This window comes from Rhamphochromis longiceps, linkage group LG3 (assembly GCF_057381845.1).
Source record: "Rhamphochromis longiceps isolate RC_006_pf linkage group LG3, R_longiceps_female_GT1.1, whole genome shotgun sequence".
Taxonomy (NCBI): domain Eukaryota; kingdom Metazoa; phylum Chordata; class Actinopteri; order Cichliformes; family Cichlidae; genus Rhamphochromis; species Rhamphochromis longiceps.
The window spans coordinates 53,061,305-53,082,064 of NC_140559.1; the positions used below are offsets into that span (position 1 = coordinate 53,061,305).

The 20,760-nt window shown below is 40.2% G+C and overlaps 1 protein-coding gene across 8 annotated transcripts in view; it reads right to left on the reverse strand.

Moving 5' to 3' along the window:
* mark2b (MAP/microtubule affinity-regulating kinase 2b) overlaps positions 1-16,979 on the reverse strand; it is a 54,187-nt gene extending 37,208 nt beyond the window's left edge. For 4 of the 8 annotated variants that reach the window (XM_085400334.1, XM_085400335.1, XM_085400337.1 and 1 more), the window contains exon 1: positions 15,676-16,976. In XM_085400334.1, the coding sequence (XP_085256460.1) occupies positions 15,676-15,726 (51 nt within the window). In that variant the 5' untranslated portion in view covers positions 15,727-16,976. Of the gene's footprint in view, positions 1-15,675 lie in introns of all 8 variants that reach the window. The other 4 variants (XM_085400340.1, XM_085400339.1, XM_085400336.1 and 1 more) reach the window with 3 other exon arrangements.
* Between the last annotated feature and the right edge of the window lie 3,781 nt (positions 16,980-20,760).

Here is a 20,760-nt window from a genome sequence, read left to right on the forward strand (position 1 = left end):
CATGAACAACTGACGTTTTTCCACTTTCAAATAAAAAATTCTAACTACTACAAACTGAAAACCACACAAACCATCCATCAACCAGCCATCAGTGTGAACATTTGCACAATTTGGAGGTTCTGGTGGCAGAGATGGCTGTCTTACCAGAGACCAAAATTCAGGTCATTAATATCTCAGATTTTTATCATTTTTAAATACGCTAATAATTAAAATGCTGTTGCCTAATTAAGTTCTTGCATTATCCTAAAACAAATTAGTCATGTGTATGGAGTACAGAGGGCGTGTTTAGGTTTGAATGTGAAAAACAAGTTGGTTATGTTTAGGCATCAAAAGCTGCTGGGTCAGGTTTACCAAACCACAAGCTTGGGTTAAAACTTACAACAGCTGCCACTTCTTTAAAAACTTCACTTTCTTGGTTGCCATGGTGACTCCTAACTTTCTCTGGACCAACTATGTGCTTCTGTTCCAAGACAGTACTTGGAGATTCATGTTGCTGACATGAAAAACAAAAAACGAGTCCAAATATGGACTGTAAAACTTTTATTTTTATTATCTCTTAGTTAAACACTCCTGTGGCGATTGCATTGCAGCATCTATAGAATGCTTAAAACCAAAACGTGCACATTGTGCACATGTCTTGACAGCTTTGTAAGCCACTTCCTTATAGTAAACACACAAACATTAACATGTTTACACAAGTTTCTGGTTTGTATAAAGTAATGAATTTTAAAGCAATACATGATACCATGGGGTTATTTTAATTATCTTCATACACTTTGCAACTTAAGACTGTGGGGACACTGTTAAGGCATACTAAAAGAAACTGTGTGCCTGTGCAGTAAGGGTGACACAGGACACTACTCAGATGTACCCTTTCCCCACTATAAATAAATGCCCATATTCAAAGTTATATTTAAATTTTAGTGAATTTACAGTTTAGTTCATTTGTAATTTGGCCGTTTCATATTGTTGTTACTTAATACAAGGTTGGCTGTGAAAGTTCACAAGGTTTACCAACCTGTTACACATCTGCAGTACAATGAAATAAAGGAAGATAAGCCACCCGCAAAACTCAGAGCCACACTTTTTTGGCTACCGCGTCTCAACTAATCTGCAGTGAGGACAGCCCTGTTCTAAAACAAATATAATGGCAGTATAGTGTTCAGACCCAGTCCAACTAAAACACACCTCCCAGCACACACTCAAGATGGAAAGTCACTGACAAGATGTTTGCAGCTTAAATCCACTCTCTGTTACACTGTAAGCACAAGCATTTGCAATTGACCACAACACAGACAAAGCAGTCGAGCTAATCTAAGGTACTGCCTGTGTTTTGACTTCCAATCACTGACCTTTACTAGTCTGAGTTCTGGGAGAAAGGCAATCAGATTCAGCCTTTTTTCTTTTAAATACAACAGTGCAGTTACGAAAGTAAGGGAGGGCTGCACAAGAAGTACGCGTTATGCACTAATAGTAGGACAGCCGAAACCAAATGTGAGATTGGCCTGTGTCAACTGACCTCAACAACAGAGGGCTAACCTAAGGTTTAAAAAACAGGGAACAGGTGAACTTTAAACACACCAAGAAAAATGATCATTACAAACTGAGCTAGGGTAAGAAATTAAAATTACCCAACTTGCAGCACATTAAGAGAAACAGACACTGTTCATTCTTTCCAGTTTACCACTACCAGACGCCAGTTAATTATCAACTATTAAACTGATTAAGTGTTAAGTGTACATTCAATTGTAATCACAACTGAAAGTTTTAGTTTTTATAAGAGAAACGGCCTGAAATTAGTATAGAAGGATTATTTTTGTTACATCTCTGTAGAGTGTAACAAACTGTGCGAGTTTAATTCTAAAAAAGCGGCATTATGACAAAGACATGTCAACTAATGCAATTACACACAATTAAAACCTTGCAACTTTGTTGCCAATGTTGGCAACAACTAACATGGTACACTGGCAGCTACTATTAGATGCTGTTTTTCTTTCCAAATTACATTTTTAAATTGCACATCCCAAACTGCTGTTAACAATTAAACATTCTCGCAATGTTCCCCCTCATTTGAAATGATTAACTAAAAATTTGTGACTCGTTTCATTCTTGTCTAAAGACAACTTCAGTTTGTTGTTGAAGGCTCAGAGAAAGCTTGAAACAACACACTGCACTGTAGTATTTCAGACTGAAAAGTAACTGATAAACAATTTTTTCATTTTTTTTTTTTTTAAATGCATGAGTAATGAGCTGAGTTTCCTATCTGACAACACATCAATATCTGTAGTTTTACCCTAAAGCAAAAACCTACAAATCAGCTGATAATAAGCAGGGAGACAATCAGCTGTCTACACAACGAGCCATGTCCTCAGTGTTAACAAAAGTAGAAAACTAGTGCTACTTCATCGCTAGTTTTAATTGCTTATTTCTGTTCATTATATGTAGAATGCACTTTTATTTGCTTTGCAGTGAAGAGTAAAGAGCTGAGTATTTTCTTATTGACAGTATGGAGCATTTAAGTGATTTAGCCAAGAAATGTACCAAACCATGGCAGGTTTATACTGAACCGTGCTTTCTAGGTATCATTACTCCTTCATAAATTTGTAATGAATATAACCTTACAAATGAAGAAAACAACAGCTGATAATTAATCAAAAAATAAAGCTTATAACTTATAAAGAGGGCATGGAGCTGGACAATTTCCAATTAAATCCAGAGTTAAAACTCAGAATTTTCGCTTTTCTTCAATTTTAAAGACCGTTTACAACAATACTCAGCTGTAATTGAAAGCCTGTACATCCAAACAAGAAAAATGGAAAATTTTCAAGCCCAGCCAGATTCTCTGACTTCATTAAAAGAGCTGCTGCGATGTCAGTTACATGTGATCTTACTAACAGGCTTGTACGCTGCCTTCAAATAGCCAATTTACCATGTGAGGAAATCTGAGGTGGTCTGTAACGAGCCTCTTGCTGTAATTTGGCGGCAAGATGTGTAGTTGATGAGAGCAGTCCTCCTTAAATACACTTGTCCAAACTTAATCTTATTTAATAAAAATTAAATTGGGCTTAATCAAGTGCAGCCACGCTGCTATAAAAAGAAACAAAGTTATTAAGCTATAGTTTATTGCCCCCAATTGCTCACTACCAATGTCCTTGAATGCTGTGCAGTAAGCTAATGTCCTATCGGTAGGGCTGCAACGATTTGTCGTTGTAATCGATGATGTCGACGCTGAGTTATATCCTTAAGTCACATAAATGCGTTTTTGTAACCGGAATACACTACAGGAAGCTATGGGGTCAGTAACGCCTGTATCGTCTGTCAAGACCGCACGCAATACCAATGAAGAAGAACAAAGGACGGAAGAAAATGGAAACAAGATATATATATTTTTTTCTTTTTAAAAATGTGAAAGCATTTGACAGAAAACTAATTTAAAGCAGACTGTGCAACGTGGACATTTCCTTCCACGACAGCAGTGCTGCAGCACACGAGCATTTAAAACGTCATCACCCTGGAGCTGTGACGTTTCAGAATGAATAGTTAAATTAGTTTATGTTAATGTTTGTACAGTAGTGTTTATGTTAGCTTACCTGTCAGAAACTTGTCCGAATGATGTTTGCTAAGCGAACACCATTTCAATTTTGTTAGCTAGTAGTAAGCCATTAAACAGGAGTGGCTACAAATGGCTGAAGTCATGAGAGAGAGCATCGTTAGCATGTCCACTGTAATTGTAAACTCATGAACTTTCAAAGCTTTTTTTAGTTTCCCCATTTGTACATTAGCTTTTGCTTAAACATTACTAGCACTTTCATTTTTGCTATTTTTATTTATTTAATTTTTATTCTGACGGTCCTATTAAGTGATGTTAAAATACTTTTGACTATTTTCAAATTCACGTGTTTCCTGGGTCATTAATTTTATTGCCTGTGGGACCAGACAACAGGGTGATATTCACAGTTGGGCAGACTTGAGCAGGTGAGGTACTGGAACCTGGAACAGGAGGTTTGCCCACAGAAAGTGGTGTTAACAGTTACTGAAATAATCATTGACTAATCAAAGAAAAATTTGGCAGATTAGTTGACTATCCAAAATAATCTTTTCTTGCAGCTCTCGCTACAGGTGATACTTAAAGCACAGTTTGTTTTTCATGGCATCAACACAGGCGCCCTGTGAAAAAGCAGCTGAAAGCAGCTGCTGGTCCCCATTCGTGTGCGATTTGAAAACGTTGATCATATTCCTATAAGCACTTTTTGGCATGCATATGCCACGTCAGTTTGCCAAGGGTTGGTCTAAATGCTAGCACCAGCAGCGTTCTTCATGAATAGAATTATGCGATGCTTCTACCAAGCGGTTATGTCAGCTTACTATGACACAGGCTACATACCACCTTTGGTTTTCTAGATCAAAACAGTGCAGAAATGTGCTGCTTTTCACAGCTGTAATCCATCACAACTTTCCACCTAGCAGAAATGCAGCTCCAATAGGAGGCTGCTGCAGAGCATCTTAAAGCCAGCAAATGATGCAACAAAAATAATCCTTCTATTCCAAAAAAGAATATTTAGTTTAACGAGCATTTCTGGTTCTGACTAGCAAAGGCAGCAATGTTTACATGTCTAGCTGACTAGTGCACATTTCTAATATGAAATTAGGTAATATGGGGACAACAGTTATAACTCAAGTCTTAAAGTCATAAAAACTTTGCTATTGCATCAAGGATTCAATCCCCCAACAACATTTGGACTCAATGTGCAAACTTACTTTACTACACACAGAACAACTACAGACAGAAGCTGCATTACTTCTACTTTCTGAGTGAGAGGGAACACACACACACACACACACACACACACACACACACACACACACACACACACACACACACACACACACACACACACCAAGCTGAAGTCATGATGGCTGTGTTGTCATGGAGATTTGTCACTTCCTAAATCCTGCCATCTATCTTAATGCTGGTTTCTTCTTCATACTTCTTTTCTTTTATTACCCGTTGTGCTCTCTTCCTTCCCGTAATTCTTTTCTTCAACCCAAGATCAAAGCACATAAAAAGTGTACGTGACAAAGAGAGTTAATTGTCCTTAGATGGCAATATTTTGTGTATCATAACTGTCAGAAAAAATCCATCTGAACAGAGCACACTGTTATTATCTAATCACCATAGTCAGGGTTTTCCTGGCTCAGAATGGGGCTTTGGTACTAAAGGCAACCAGCCTCCAATCAATCCTGGTTGTGTTATTTGACAGAAATCTATGCATTTCCTTGTTATTTGTGAATACTACAAAATAGATTAAACAAATTCTACATGATAAAACGCAAGGAGCTGTGGGCCATCTTAGACAAGGATTAATAAGGCTTCGTTATCAGCATTATGCATGACTTACAGGGCAAAAATAAACTGCTGTACAAGTGTAAGAGTTACATTTTACACTCATCCTCGTCAACCAAGCCTTCTGAACATCTGGCATTCGGTGAACTGGACCTTTATACACTTGGACTCATGTGAACAGGAATTTTATCAGACAGCTTCTTTGTTGCAAAATCAGGGCTTTAGCGGTGAAGTGGGTTAGAATAATAGCCTAGAAATTAGTCTTAGTGGGCGGCATGAAAAGAAAAGGAATATACAAAAGAACGGCTTTTGTTAAATGTTGCAAAAACAGTTCAGAAAGTTGGAGATCGGTAAATAGATTTAACGTTAGCTGCAGACAATTCTCATTCTAAACAGACTGACTTCCCTGCTGCTGTGGAGACATCGCTAATGGAAATAAAAGTTAATTCAAGTGGTCAATCGCTCAGATACTGGAGGGCATGCGTTTGTCTCTTACACACTCACACACACACACAAGGGTTGGCTACTCTGTAATAAACTACTGCTAAAGCCCCTGGGAGAGTCTGGGATTTAACAGAGTGCTTTCTGCTCAGCTTTCAGACCATGGACAGTATAAACATTTCATTTCTTAATATTAGTCTGAGAGAATCCGTATGCTTTATGCCTGAATGAGCAGCCTGGCCGTGTTTTTGTAACAGTCAATGACTGGAACATTTACGTAAAACTTTCAAAGCAGCAGTATTACCTCATGCACACACAATACCCCGACAGCATGCATCTCTGGTGTCCACTTCTAATTTACAGTAAGATTGAAATATTAATCTACAATGAATTTTTGCTGTTCAAACTCCAGAAGAGGGATCTGTATCTCTGAGCCCATCAGCCAGCACCAAGCTCACACAGACTCACAAATCACTGATATGATATGTCTCAATGAAGTCACGAGGAAAAGAAGCAGGCCATGTCTGAATGGGAGACTTTTGCAGAATGTTGATGTTACATATCGAGTGTCTGAAAAATGCCTCACTTAAGAGCAGATATGAAAATGCACCGTTCATTTGATTAAAATAAATAAATAATGGACAGTAGAGCTGGGCGATATGAGATTTTTTCATATCACGATATGTTTTTTTCATCTCAGGCGATAACGATATCTATCACGATATAAGCCAAATAACTATATTTGTAAGATTTAAATATGCCGTTGCTCACAAGTAAAATGTGAAATAATCAGCAGCTTGTTTTTATTTAAATATTTATTTCCCATAATAAGTTCAACAGGGTAGATGTACTTAAGGAACATGAGACTTTTTCAGATAGATAAAGGCAAATATTGCAAACTACACAAAAGGCAGCCGCTAAAGCGTTTAAGTTTCAAAATAGAACAAACGAAACAGACTACTAAATTGTCAATTCCACTTAGAAACAAAATATTAATTCTAAAAATAAATCTTAGTTTGTTTTACAGAAGAACAGACAAAACTGACTAACTTTTGTCAATATCAAATAAACTGAGAACTAAAAGGAAATTCTCAATCTCTCCTTGTTGTATAGCTTAGCTTTTCAAACAGTTTTAACAGTTACTTTAGTCTGACAAAAGCCGAATGACGAATTAGCGCTTCCAGTCAGAGACTGAGGCTACGTCCACACGTACACGGGTATTTTTGAAAACTGAGATTTTCCGTTTTCGTTTTAAAAAATAATCCCGTCCACACATAAAGGCAGAAATGAAGGAAAACGCTGCTATGAACATGCCAAAGCAGCAGGTGGCGCTAGATTCCTAACCGTGAAGAAATGTTGGCCAATCAGAAGTCTAGAAGCCTCGGTGGGAAAAAGTAAACAAAGCTGGGGCATAGAAGCAGAACCGAGTCGTGTGTGTGGACGGACAGTAACTGTGTGTATATGTAAGCATTTAAACACTGCAGAGAGTAGAATTAACAGTAACAGTATTGTAGAAATTCATTTCACCGAAACAATAACGTGGCGCACAGTGTGACGCATGCACCAGTTTATTGTATTTCCAGACTTGCTTTCGGCACAATTTACAGTGCACGCTACTCTGTTTTTTGTCAGACTTGAAATAGCCGAAATACCTTCACACTACGGAACTTCTATGGCTCTTCCGTTCGACAATCTCTCCGGCATTGGAACCATCATCTGTTTTCTCTTCGGTCACGCTCGGTTGATTTTTCTAGTCGGCACACTCATTTCCTCCATTACCCGCTGGCTGCTTCCCAAACAAACACACGTGCGGCTTGGCACTTGTGCTATACGGTAACAAGTCACGCGACGTGACGCTGCGGCTGTGATTGGTTCGGCTCCGCGCTACTTAATTTGGATTGGCTGACCTTTTTTTTTTTTTTTTTTTTTTTTTTTTGAGGACAAGAGCGGCGAGGTCTATCGCGATAGCTTAATTTCTCTATCGAGTAAAAGTTATATCGCGATACATATCGTTATCGTTCTATCGCCCAGCTCTAATGGACAGTTTTTAAAATACAGTTAGACGCCAACACAAAGGAGAAATAATTTTGATAGCAAGTGCCAAGAAATGTGCCAATGCATATCAGCTTGCACCTTCCTTCGGGTGTAGGGAACAATGACGTGATTAAGCAACATTTCAGCTGAAGCAGTAATTCATAAATCCAGGTGTAGCTCCATCTCAATTTGAATTCAGGACAAAAAGCGATTGTAATATTAGTACACTGGTTAATGTTGCTTCTTTGTCATGCCTTCTAAAATCCTGCAGGCTAACATGTTATGTACAGTACAGCTACTATATAGCCATACTAGCCAAACAAACTTGACACCCCGCATGAGGCCAAGTAAATCTTTGAGAGGCCTTAACTTTAACAAGGTGGTGTCACGCTCGATCTCAGTTTGCTGTCAATGTAGTGTTGTGTGTGTTCTCTTACACTGAAACTCCCTAGATAAGTGAATGTGTGTGTACATGTCAAATCAGTTCAGAGTTTGTGTTTGCACTACTGCTGTCACAGTTGGGACACACTGCATAACACTTCCTTGTGTGCCCTCCTCCTGCTGCTATGTAACACTGGGTGTGAGCAGTGTGTGCGAGCCACCAGAGTAAACAGGTCTGTGTAGCTCTCACAGGGTGGAAAAGCTGAAGGTTACATGCGTGTTACATGCAGATGAAGCACCACGACCGGCCACCTCGCTTTGAACAAAGATGCTCTCTGACAACCCTGTAACACATTTACTTGCCCATTCTCAAAGCTCCACTGCAATACTTAGGTCACACAAATAAGTAACAACTGATACAAATGCACAATGTGGCAAAAGTCGACGAAATTTGTCGTGTGGGAATTTATTTTTCAAACAATCAGTCTCACAAACAGTCATTTGAACTTGCGGATCCAAACTAACAAATTAAACCAAAAACATAACCAATGCAGGCTGTAGACAGAGCAGCAAACTCACTCATCATGCAAAGTAAAATTACTGTCGATTGAGTTTGCTTTGATGATGGTGCATAACGGGTTTTTGATTGAAAGTAAAGGCCTAAAAATGTTCTTAATATAGCATACACTTAGAGAGATTGATTTTTTTTGTAGGTTACTAAAATCCATTTGTAGATCGCCTGGCTTCTGTGCTGGTCAGTACTCCATGATGCGGAGCGTACTGATTTCCATCTGGTTTTGGAAACACTGGATCAGAACCTCATACATGCCAACTCCAAAAACTTTGAACTATCCCCAACTGAGGGAGCCCAGTGACAGTTAAAGTTATTTACATTTTTATAGATCTCCAGGTTTTCTGAAAGACTTTCAAAGTTTTTCTTTGGATACTGGCTGCTGTTTAACTCACTTTCAGTCCTGTCCTTGTACTTGAATGATTTCTGGCCGCAGCACCCAGCCCTAAGCAGAGATGACGTCTCTCTAAGCCTATAACATAGCCTGAGCAGGTGCCTGACGCCGTTCCCAGCATTTAAACCTGTGCGGGCTGCAACAACACAGTCAAAATTCTAGGGAAGTGTCCATCAGGTTATGACACAGGTTACACTGTAAGGTTTTGGATGGGTTTGTGGTAACAATGTACCTGTAGTGTTTAATCCACACAAATGTTATAGTGATGAGTGCAGTATGAAGTTAAATATTAAGCTGGGCAACTAAAACCACTTTCAAAAAGACAGTTAAGTAGGCAAATCAAGTTCTGGCACAGCCCGTCTCAGCCTTGGGAAATATGTTTTGGATACTGAGCTGCACCACAACAGCATGAATGTAGTCAAGAGAGCAAAAACAATAGCACTTCGGATGCATGTTTGAAAGCCCTCGTTTTAAACTGAAACTAAGATGTTTGTTTTTTAAAGGTCAAACTACATAAATAGCTTTACTTCAGGAAACAATTATGAAGAAGTTAATACTCAAAAATGTGACAATTTAATGATGTTCTCAAGTTTTTAACTTTTCCTTGACACAAAAACCAGGCACACTGGATTACAGGAAGAAATCCAAGTATTCACAGCAAACTGATATCAAGCGACTGAATTACATTGAAGTGGTGAAAGAAACCCACACCTTCACCTAAATGACGTCAGGCTCTTCAAATCGCACATCTACAGTTGGCCGCCACACCTACCACTCTGCTCAACTGGTAGGGCCTGTTTTACCCTGTTCCCTCAAGACACAAAACACACACACACACACACACACACACACACACACACACACACACACAGAATTTCAGTGCATGTCGGTCAGATCCCTCGGTAGCACCTGCACCCGGACCTTCAGGTATAAATGCACTTGCAGTTGACTAACTGAACGTACCCAGTTGTAAGGGGAAAATGAGAGACTGCTCGTGTGTGTGTGTGTGTGTGTGTGTGTGTGTGTGTGTGTGTGTGTGTGTGTATAGGCAGGAGCAAATCCGAGTGTGAGGAAGTAAACGCTTGTGTGTGTAAGGCAGGTTCTCTGTTGCTAAGGCCCTGGCCAGCTTTGTCTCTCTGTTCATCTGCATAGTGATGGCTCTAATAAGGAGCGGGAGAGACATGGTTTATGGTTTCCTGGGCATTACAGCAACTTGTGTGTGCATACATGTGTCCTATAGCTCCTTTACACGATGACTCATCCAAAAAGAGCATGAATGTAGAGATGAAAAAAAAAAAGAAAGGTGAACACAGATCAAGTAAACACACTCACACGTTCAGTGCTCCTTTCTTATCTATATTACATTTCCAGCTCCCCAGCTTGGTGGGACATTCTTGCCTTCTTTCATACGCCTGAGGTATCGAGTGAAAAGCATCAAACTGTGCTCAGCTCTACTCCTATTTCCTTCATGTTTTCTGTTGTGACGCTCAACAGGATTTTGAATCTGCAAGCATCACTGTTTCAGTTCTCGTGGCGTTTACAAAGGTCAAGCTAAAATAGAAACTACTGCTGATGAACTGTAACAGTTCAAGTTATATTAACCATTTTATAAATCAATAAACTGATTTAGATCAATGAACTACCATGCACTTCATTCAATGACTTTGTTTTTTGGTACACAAGTTACATTTTCCACTCACTAACTAGAAGTAACCTGGTGTCTGCCAGTGACCAATGTCAGGGTAAACTGCAACCCTGACCAACCTAAGCCTGGAGAGTTCCACATCGACTTTGTAGGTATATTGCTGGGAACCCCGAGTTCATGTTGATTATGGTTTCCACAGGTAAAAGGATCAAACTATCCATAAGATTTGGGGGGGTTGTTTACAAAACCTGAGCTACATTCGCATCTTTTCATCAGGATACTTTTAAACAGTTTTTAAGTAGTTAAAAAAGTATCCTGCTTGGAATAGTTAGTAACTATTAAAAACAGTCAAAAGTAACTATCTAATACAGTTTAACCCTCAGTTGTCAAGCTAATATCCATCCACTCAAGTTCACTAATTACCATAGGCTCAAGGCACTGCTGTCAAGACTGAAAGCAATGGCAGACGTGGTCGACGACCTTCAATCATTCACTAATTCGGTGAACTCCAATCAGTCTGATGCAAAATGACGTTGCACCAGTCTCAATCACACTAAGCGTCAGAAGGATGCTCAATGATTAACCCAGCACTGAAACACACTTGACAAAGGAGGTATGACGGGAGAAATGACGGTTCATAAAAAGGCTTACGAACTGCACTTGTCATTAATAGCCGTTTAAGATAAAGCATATGAACATGCCTTAAGTTTGAAATTTTCCATAGTCCTGTGTACACGACAAGAAAAGAAACCGATATACCGATGATGATATTCTGTACTGTAAAAATATCTGTCTGCCCCAGAGCAATATAGATATTTGTTTGCTTATCTTGTTGTTTATTCCTTTGTTTTTGCTTGAAAAAAACAAAACAATTTTAAATTCTTTCAGGAGCTAAAGTGGAAAAAGCCAGTGCAAAAGTGGAGTTACACAACAAATAAACAGACAACTAGATCACTATGTTCCATCCCATTGTGCGTGCCCACCACCTCATATCAACCACAGTGAGCTACACAAAACATGTTTATGTCTGATCCGAAGGTGAGGAAATTCTCCCCACACATTTTATAATGATTTTAATAGGAGTGTGTGAGGATGTAACATCTGTATGTACTGTTATGTACATCTGGCTGGAGGTGGGCAAGTGCTTTATCTCCTATTGTGTTTTATTTCCTTGTTCCTTGTTGCAAGTCCTTTGGGAATAAAGACTTGTGTAAATAAACCTCATGAAAACTCAAAACCTCTAACGCCACTTCCAAATCTAGTTCAGTTAGTTTTACATTTTCTCCCAATGACCCAATAAGGAAATGTCTCAACTTTGACAAATTAATGGCTTGGCTCTATAATGTGCGGAAGATCCGGCATAGTGTGCAACCATCCAAACAAAAAAGGATGAACTGACAGACCTGAAGAGCCATACCAGTATTTCTAGCTATATTAGTGGGTCAGAAGACGTGGCTTAATGAATAGAGGGAGAGCACTGTAAAACAGGAAATCAGACAGTTCAGTGATCATGTCTAGGGAAGTGGACAAACTGTGCAAACTTGTTAACAAGATGACCTGTGCCAAAACCTATTTCAAACTGCACTCATGTAATATTTTAACACCAGGTAGTTTAAACACAAAAATACAACCTAACACGTAGTAAACATGCATTTATCCTGTTATTTAACACTGAAATGTTGTTACACTCATGTGGACCACAAATAAGTTCCTCAAACTAACAGCAGGCCTGAACCCTTGCACAACGTGAGAACGTGTCCGATCAAAGCCACTCAACATATCTGCCATTTCACACCGTCAGAAAGATGTCATAAGTCACTTCTCTGTATTTGACAGCTCTCTAATTATATGTGCGCAGCAACTGTTCATGATGACTGAATGGAAAACTGTGTTGGTCAGTAACTTTACTTCACAATCCCCCCAGACCTGTAGAACCATTAACTCACAGATTAGCTGGCAGTCATGTGTAAAGAAGGAAAAAAAGAAAAGCTTGCAAACTCTGAAGCCAAGTAAAGCAGCTCCCAATTAGGGTTCCTCAAAATATTAAAACAAACCACTGCAATCAAGCCGTCTTTAGCAGATACAAGCGGATCATAACCTGCTCGTGGGTTGAAAGGATCAGAACCTAGACTTAAATCTCTGACGGGCACAGAGAGACTCGTCAACACTTAGCCTGTCCTCATGCCCGGTGCCATTTTGTCCCGTATCTTGAGACCTGACACCAAAGGCTTTCTATACATGGCCTTTAAAGACAGACTGGACTTGTGTGGGAGTATTCATCCATGGCCTTTTGCCTACAAACCTAGTTAAGAATTTGCCATGACCCCAAACTTTTCTCTTTTTTTACCCCTCAAATCCAACCCTAAATCCTCACTGGATGCTGTGGGACGAGAATGGACGCATTCAGAACAACAGCAGGATTATTTCAAACCGACATAAGGTTAAGGCCGCACAAACAGCGTCCGACAACAAGTTCAGTTTGAGGGGTTATTAATCGCCAAGGTACCGCAGTTAGGTTTTACACTCTTATGAGCCTGACAAGATATCACAGGAGCACTTATCTCCCTTCCTGCTTTGTGTGTCCTGTGCTACAAACTAAACACTGCTCCATATTCTGCCTTCAAGTATTTGCCTATCAGAATGGGCAATGTTTGATTGTCCATTCTAGATCTGGCTAAAGTGGAGCCAGGTCTGACATTTTAATCAACCGCTTCTCTTTCGGCAAGGTCCTGTGCAGAAGCTGTCACACTGAACACAGTGAGGAAGCTTCTGCTCATGACTTTATACGTGTCTCTCTTACAGCAACATGTCCAAAAGCGCCCAGCTTTCACTATGACGTCAACTTTTAAGATCCCACTGGAGATGGAAATGCCCTGTCTGTTTGTACTGTGTGCGAAAGGCAGCTACAGTGGATGACTCTACTGCCTTACTGCTGACCTTTGTTCCCATAAGGGTGTAGCTGTGTACGCATGTCTCATTCTCACTGTGTCTACTTATTTGCCTACATATGAATATAAGCGTATGTCCACTTTTCTTTACACCCTGATGCTGTTTTTAAACAACAACTCAGAAAACAGGTGAAAAAGTCTAAAAGTTTTTGTTTGGGTGAAATCTGACTGATCATGTGGACTCATTAGGAAGCTGGTAGGTTAAAGACAGTTTGTCTGATCAGACATTTGCATTCTTGCACATATGTCCATCAGGTAATAAATAGAAGTTGTTTCCAGCTGCACTGCATGTGTAAGGAAAAAAAAAAGTGGTTTAACAGAAGTGGCGACAGGCAGCGGTACACGTGCGTTGTATCTACTGGTAAACTTATGTCAGCATTTTGCTTTTATGGGAAGTAAAGACAGAAAAAAATATCTTTGAACCCTTCAGTGTTTACTACCAAGACACACTCCTATTGGCTAATAAAATAAGTTCTGTATTTTGGTAGGGCCATGCATCAGCAGTTCACACTTAAGTTTGGGGTTTTCGTCGTTTCTGTTTAGCTTGACAGAGTGCACTGTAGCACTCCCCTTATTGTGTTTCTTTTGTGTTACATAGCCACGCATCTAATTTTTCACAAAGGTTTCATTAAAAATACTTTGCACGTCGGAAACAATAGTTCTAGTTAAGTTCCCACGCTCGTCAAAACTGCTGATCAGCTGCTAAAAGCAAATCCTCACCACAGATGCATTCGTAGGACAGCACCGCAAAGTGGGTTTAGCTTCAAACGCTTGCTGACATCATCCAATGGCTACACTGTCAATACCTAGACAATTTTCCTTCCCCATCAAACATTCAGAGATTTTAATGAGGAGGCAAATACCACGTGATGCTGAACATGGACTGCCCGAGTCACACTCTTCACTAGAAGCTATAATAGCTTTCATGTGAGCAAATGCGGCTTTCTCATAATGGAAAGATAAAACTGTCTGCAAGATTAAGACAGATGCTGCAGATATGGAAGCTTATTTCCAGCGATCTAGTATGGATTTGGAGCACATACCTCAAAGAACTACTAATCAAATGTATAGACAAAAAAGGGTTCTTGAAGCGGGAAACCATATCTGCACAGCCTCTGCAACTGATGAATCTCAATTTTTATTGGGATTTTTTGGAGCTCTTTCACATATGGATGGGGGTTAGCAGGCTTTTACTAGGTCAGAAGATGCGTATTGTTTGCACAGCCTGAGTGCCTTCAGTCACCCCCTATAGCCCTACTTGCAATCCAAGTTTTACTTTTTTCCCCTTGAACAATGATCTACAAGGGTTTATTGTTAATAAACTGAGGATATATCCAAGCGCAAACCTCCTTGCAAGTTCCCATTTGAAATACAAATTCTCATTTCCATTTAAATGCCACTTCTTCTGTCTGATAGCTTTGTGACACATTTAAGGTTGTCAAATAAAGAGTGCAACAAGCAACTTTCTTCCAGAAGGACAGGTAAGTTGCAAATTAGCATAAATAAATAAAAAAGAAATCTACATGTCTTCATCAAACTTGGTGATAAAGAAATGTGTTGAAAACTGACTTTCAGCTTTATGATTGCCTGTATTGCAGAAGGTCAAAACTGACAAAAAGTCAAGTGGGAGGACATGTCTAAACACAGACTAAACAGAAACCTAAATTTGCTCTGCTATCCTGTAAGGAGTGGGAAATCCAATGTGAGTGCGTAGGCAAGCTGGTGAATCACTGCTCTGTGGCAAAGACAACAGAGACACAGGAGAGGAAGGAGAGAAAAAAAGCAACCAGAGACAACCAAAGCCTGTAAAAGGCCAACAAAGGCCTCTCTCCCCAGCAGATGAGAACTTCAAGTAATTTTGTGGACAAATATCACAAATAATTACATTTTTAAGAGTCATTTACAAGGACATCTTACCTGCCCGGCCGAATTTTCAATTACTTGAACCAGTGGGGGCCTTGTTGACATTTTTGAAGGAGTCTGTGTTGCCAAAAAAATAAAAATTAAAAATGGAAAAAGGAACCTTGAAACTAGTACGATTCGTCAGTCTCTGCTGAGCATTTAAAACTTGTGTAGTTGATAGCTGAGGAAAATCTCCAACAGATGTCCAGTGCTAGCCAGCTAGCAGCGCGACAGACAGCCTGTGAATCAACAAGTTGAATCCCACCATCAGCGGCTAGCCGAGTTAGCCAGCTAGCTCGAAACTAGCTAGCAGCAGCAACCGCAGGTCTCATGTTTGTCAACAAGCAGAAAATGGGAAAAACTAATGTTTTCTTCAGCTCCGGCCTGGGTGTGAAGGCATTCAGTTCCCAGTTCAAGTTGATCTGCGTCGATAGCGAACAGTGAGGTATAGCACGGATGTAAGACGCGAGCTAACTACCTGCTGCTGTGACGTTTTGATCAGCTAGCTACTTATGCTAGCCTGAAGAAAAAGTTGGGCAATGGTTGTATTGAAAGAAGACAAGGTTCAGATAGGTGGCTATCGTGCTAACTTGTAAGGTTGCCAACTGAGGTTTGGGGAAACCAATGACCGCTTGCCAAAATTTACAGCAAATGTTGACACGGCGTCGTTTTCATCGCGCAGTGTCGCCGTTTGTCTTTCTCCTTTTGTGGCAGAGATGTTTCCTTTTAGGTCTTCAAACCAGCTCCGAGGTCTACAAACTTTCGGGCCAAAGTTATTTCCCGGCGAGGTCTCGACCTTCCCACCTCTCACAAAGCAAATTCAAATATTCCCAGTGAGTTATCCGGGGCCAGGGTATCCTAAAAATAAAAGCAGCACCTTGTGAAATGGTCACATGGCAGGTGAGAATCACAAATTAATTTGTTCCGCTAGCTAACTGGTCGACATTAGCCCATGTAGCTAGCTAATTCAGGATTTTTTGAGGTAAGGCTAGCTCGTTAGCTTATTCCCCAGCGACCGCAGTGGCGGTGACTGCCAGAGAGCAACCCACAGAGCTCAAAATCCACGGAAATCACCGGCGCTCTTCCTTGTGTTGCGTGATTGGAATAAGGTCGTTCACCAGTGCTGCACTGCAGTGTGGCGATATACCAGTTCGTCCTGTCGGTACACCGACTAATATTCCAGTCACCAGCCGACCGAAGGAGGAATCATCAAGTTGTAAAATCCATTATCAGCAAAGTGGGCTTTTCTTGCTCGGAGGTGCGTGTCACGGGGAGGGGGGAGAAAAGCGAGGAGCTGCGCCCGAATGCAGTCTATGCGCACGATCCTGCCCTCATACCGGAACAAGCTCGCGGCAACATGGCTGCTTGCTTGCACCACGACTTGAAAGGGGAGGGAGGGAGTTCTGAGTTCGGCTTCACTCGATTTTTTCCGAGCCTTTACTGCTGAATGACCGCAATTCCTCCATGCTGGTAAATGGCAGGTGCGGGAGACTGTAATTGTTCTCCTCAACCTGGCAAGAATGAAGGCTCAACTCCAGACATAATGGAAGAGAGAAACTTGGAGCCTCCGGGGTGCAAAAGTTCACCGGTCTTTCAGTTAATTTCCTCTTTTTTTTTTGGTTTATTGATTTATTTAAGTATGCCGATGAATATTTTATCGGGCTCTTTGCCTCCTGCATTGTTAATATTGTGGCAAAGTCTTTTACAGAGCGCTCCTGACAAGTTAATGTGCATGTTTCTGCTTCCAGCTGTGATGGAATTTAACCCACCCAAGTAAGTCTACTATCTTACAAACATGAGAAGCTTTACTCGAGTATGTCGGATTTATGTGACTGTACTCCACTACATTTCAGAGGGAGCGATTGCACTTTTTTTACTACACTAATCTGCATTTAATGGTCATATTCAATACTTATAAATGTGCTGATTGGAGGAAGTTTCTGATCTTTACAGATATTACCAAAAAAAAAAAAAAAAAAAAACCCAGAGAAGTGCCTACAGCATGAATGCACGTAGTCCCATGAACCCTTTCAGTAAAGCCAAAGAGAAGCTGGACTTTCGTTCAGTGAGTAACTAGTATTTCCTCATTATGTCTGCACAGATTCATTTCATCTGTAAACAGGCTTATGGACACACGCCTCTTTCTGCTCATCCCTGGAAGCTCCAGTTCTGCAGGCAACACATACAAGAGTTGCCAGATATTTTTACCACTGAGTCACATCCCTGTTTCCTTTCATCTGTCACACGTTTAGCTTATTCCCATCACACCTCTAAGAATTCCAGTGCTCATTTAGTGAGGCACACTGTTACAGTGCAGTGCAACACTTATGGAGAGCACATAAACACTTCGATCTTTAAGCCTAAAACTAGTCTATTGGCTAGGATTTGATATTTTGGACTAAAACAATAATACTTTGGTTGATATACAAATCCATTTGAAGACAGATTTTTTTTAAGCCAATTACAGAACAGTACCTCTTGGCAGCCACAGCTGTAAAAATAACATGTAACTAGAAACTCATGCCATCTTAAAATGTGAGATGCTGACTGCAGGTACAGACATTTTCAAGTTACTTAGCAACAGCCATAGACTGACAAAGGTAATATGACTTCCACTGGAAGTAGTGATGCCACAAGTCTGTCAGCTGGGAGGTCGGCAGAGGTGCAATATCAAAAAAAAATCATCATTTGAACAATGTGAGGATGTTGTGCAAAATAAAAAAGAAGAATTCAGGATATGAACGGGTATGAAAAGGTTGTTGGGGACGACCGGGAGAGCATCCAACTGGCAGGATTTCCCGATAAACGAAGGGGGGAAAAAATCACCCCCCTGATGATGGAGGGAGAGCACTCCAGGGTATGTGCACTGGGTATGTTCCAGGAAACACACACACCTGCTTTTAGCATATCAATCTACCCTCTATATATTTAATAATGAACCTTGTTAATGCAGAATCACTGCACCTTTCACTCAGTGCATAAACCTGGATCATGTCCAGTTTCATGGTGGATCAAAGTAGAGGGATGCCAGTTTGGGGGGGAAATGTCAGAAAGCTATAGCAAAACAGTAAATATGTAAACTCAGTGACACCACAGTCTTTTTTTAGACTGTACATGGACCATTTTAGCAGGAGACAAGCTGCTTACAGACAAATCTGTGCTGAAGTGTCGCCATCTGCAGGAGGCTTCCTTATATTACATCCATCCATCCATCCATTTGCACTGAAACGCATTTTCTGGCTGCAGTAGAGAAGAAACAACACTCTGTGTAGGAGGCTGAGTCGCAGACTGAATTGCACTAATCTAAGCATATTTTAAGTGTCACTGGAGGAACATTAAATAAAATATATCAGCCTTTGAGTCTCCAATTACTATTTCCATGTGCCAAATGTATGTGGTTGCTTTGAGGATGTAATATGTAACAGTTATTTTTGATATACAGTCAATAGTTTTCCCAGTAGAGCAGATAAAAAAAAAAAACCCCAAAAAAACCCCATGAGCACTTTGATCTGTGATCGTCAGGCTTTTCCAGCAGTTGTGCTTTTCAGCAACTCCCCTCTGAAATCCACCTCAGCCTGGGTGTGTGTAAGTCAGTGGAAAAATACAGATCTTTACTACTACAGCACCTGATTAAAGCAGCACCCTTATTTAGTTATAAATCCACTGGAGCATGAGAAAAATCAAAATTTTAAGCAATTATTAACTATTTTATAATTTTGATATTTCAACACTGTTATATAACCCATGGCTCAAGTCACTGCATGCATGACATGCATGTATTTGGAGCTACTGATGTTGTAGTTTTGTGTCATACTTTATAATCTCCTGTTCTCTGACAAATTCAAGCATTATTAACACCCACATATGTTTCAAATAGTTCTAATTAACACCTGTATTGAGTGTAAAGGTATGCATGCTGGAGTGCTTTGGGCCATTAAAGTGTAATATTGCTTATCCACCATGTAGAAGATTAAATGAAGTATCACAGGGGTGGCTATAAAACAAATGGAGCAATCCAAGGAAGCCAGGAAAAGAGTGGAGGACACAAACATAAAATTAGTGATTCCCTTAGAACCATTATTCTTTCTTCAGCAGTCCGCTGGGTGAAAATCCTGCCCTTAACCTTAGCAATTTAGAAGCTGCTGACTCGCAGCGTGGGCAAAAGTAGTACGGAAAGAACCAAAGCCAAAAACCAGGCTTTTTATCCACACTGTGCTATAATCACAGTAAGTGCAACACCGTGTAATTAGATAAACGGATTGAAGCACATCACCGTTAGTTATGATGAACATAATAAAGACTTGTTTTGTGGCCCATTAAGCACGATGCATAGCAACACGTTTTGTTTTTTTTCCAACAGTCTGTGAAATAATGAAGTGAGGACGGTTTTATATCCACAGGTATAAAATAAAATATGTTGAGGAAGTCGGGCTTTCCTTTGTATCGCCACAGGAAATACCATGGAGTAGGTGAAAGCAGTTTGATGGCCTCCAACTGATTGGGACCAGTTTGTTTTTGAGTTTTTAAGGTAGAAAAATTGCAAATGTCTGCCTCTCTCAGCAGATGTGCCGCCTTCCAAGAGACACTTTGACAAAGATATCTATAACATACTGAAGTCTTAATTGTATGTAAAATAAAGCAGAATTTTACTGTTGAAATATTCAGTTGGATGGTCATTAAACTAAAGGTTTGATGTACATGTAGCAGTCCTAGAACATCCTGTCTCAACGATGCTGAAAAGCTATTCAACGTGTTACTTCTAGGCTGAATTTATGTAATTGTTTATCAGGTTTCTCTAAAACAGGGGTGGGGAACTCCAGGCCTCAAGGGCCGGTGTCCTGCAGGTTTTAGATGTGTCCTTGATCCGACACAGCTGATTTAAATGGCTAAATTACATCCTCAACATGTCTTGAAGTTCTCCAGAAGCCTGTTAATGAACTAATAGTTTAATTCAGGTGTGTTGACCCAGGGCGATATCTAAAACCCGCAGGACACCAGTCCTTGAGGCCTGGAGTTCCCCACCTCTGCCCTAAAAGATCTCAGGAAAGCCTTCAGTTGATCCAAAACACTGCAGCAAGAATCCCGACAGGGACTAGGAAT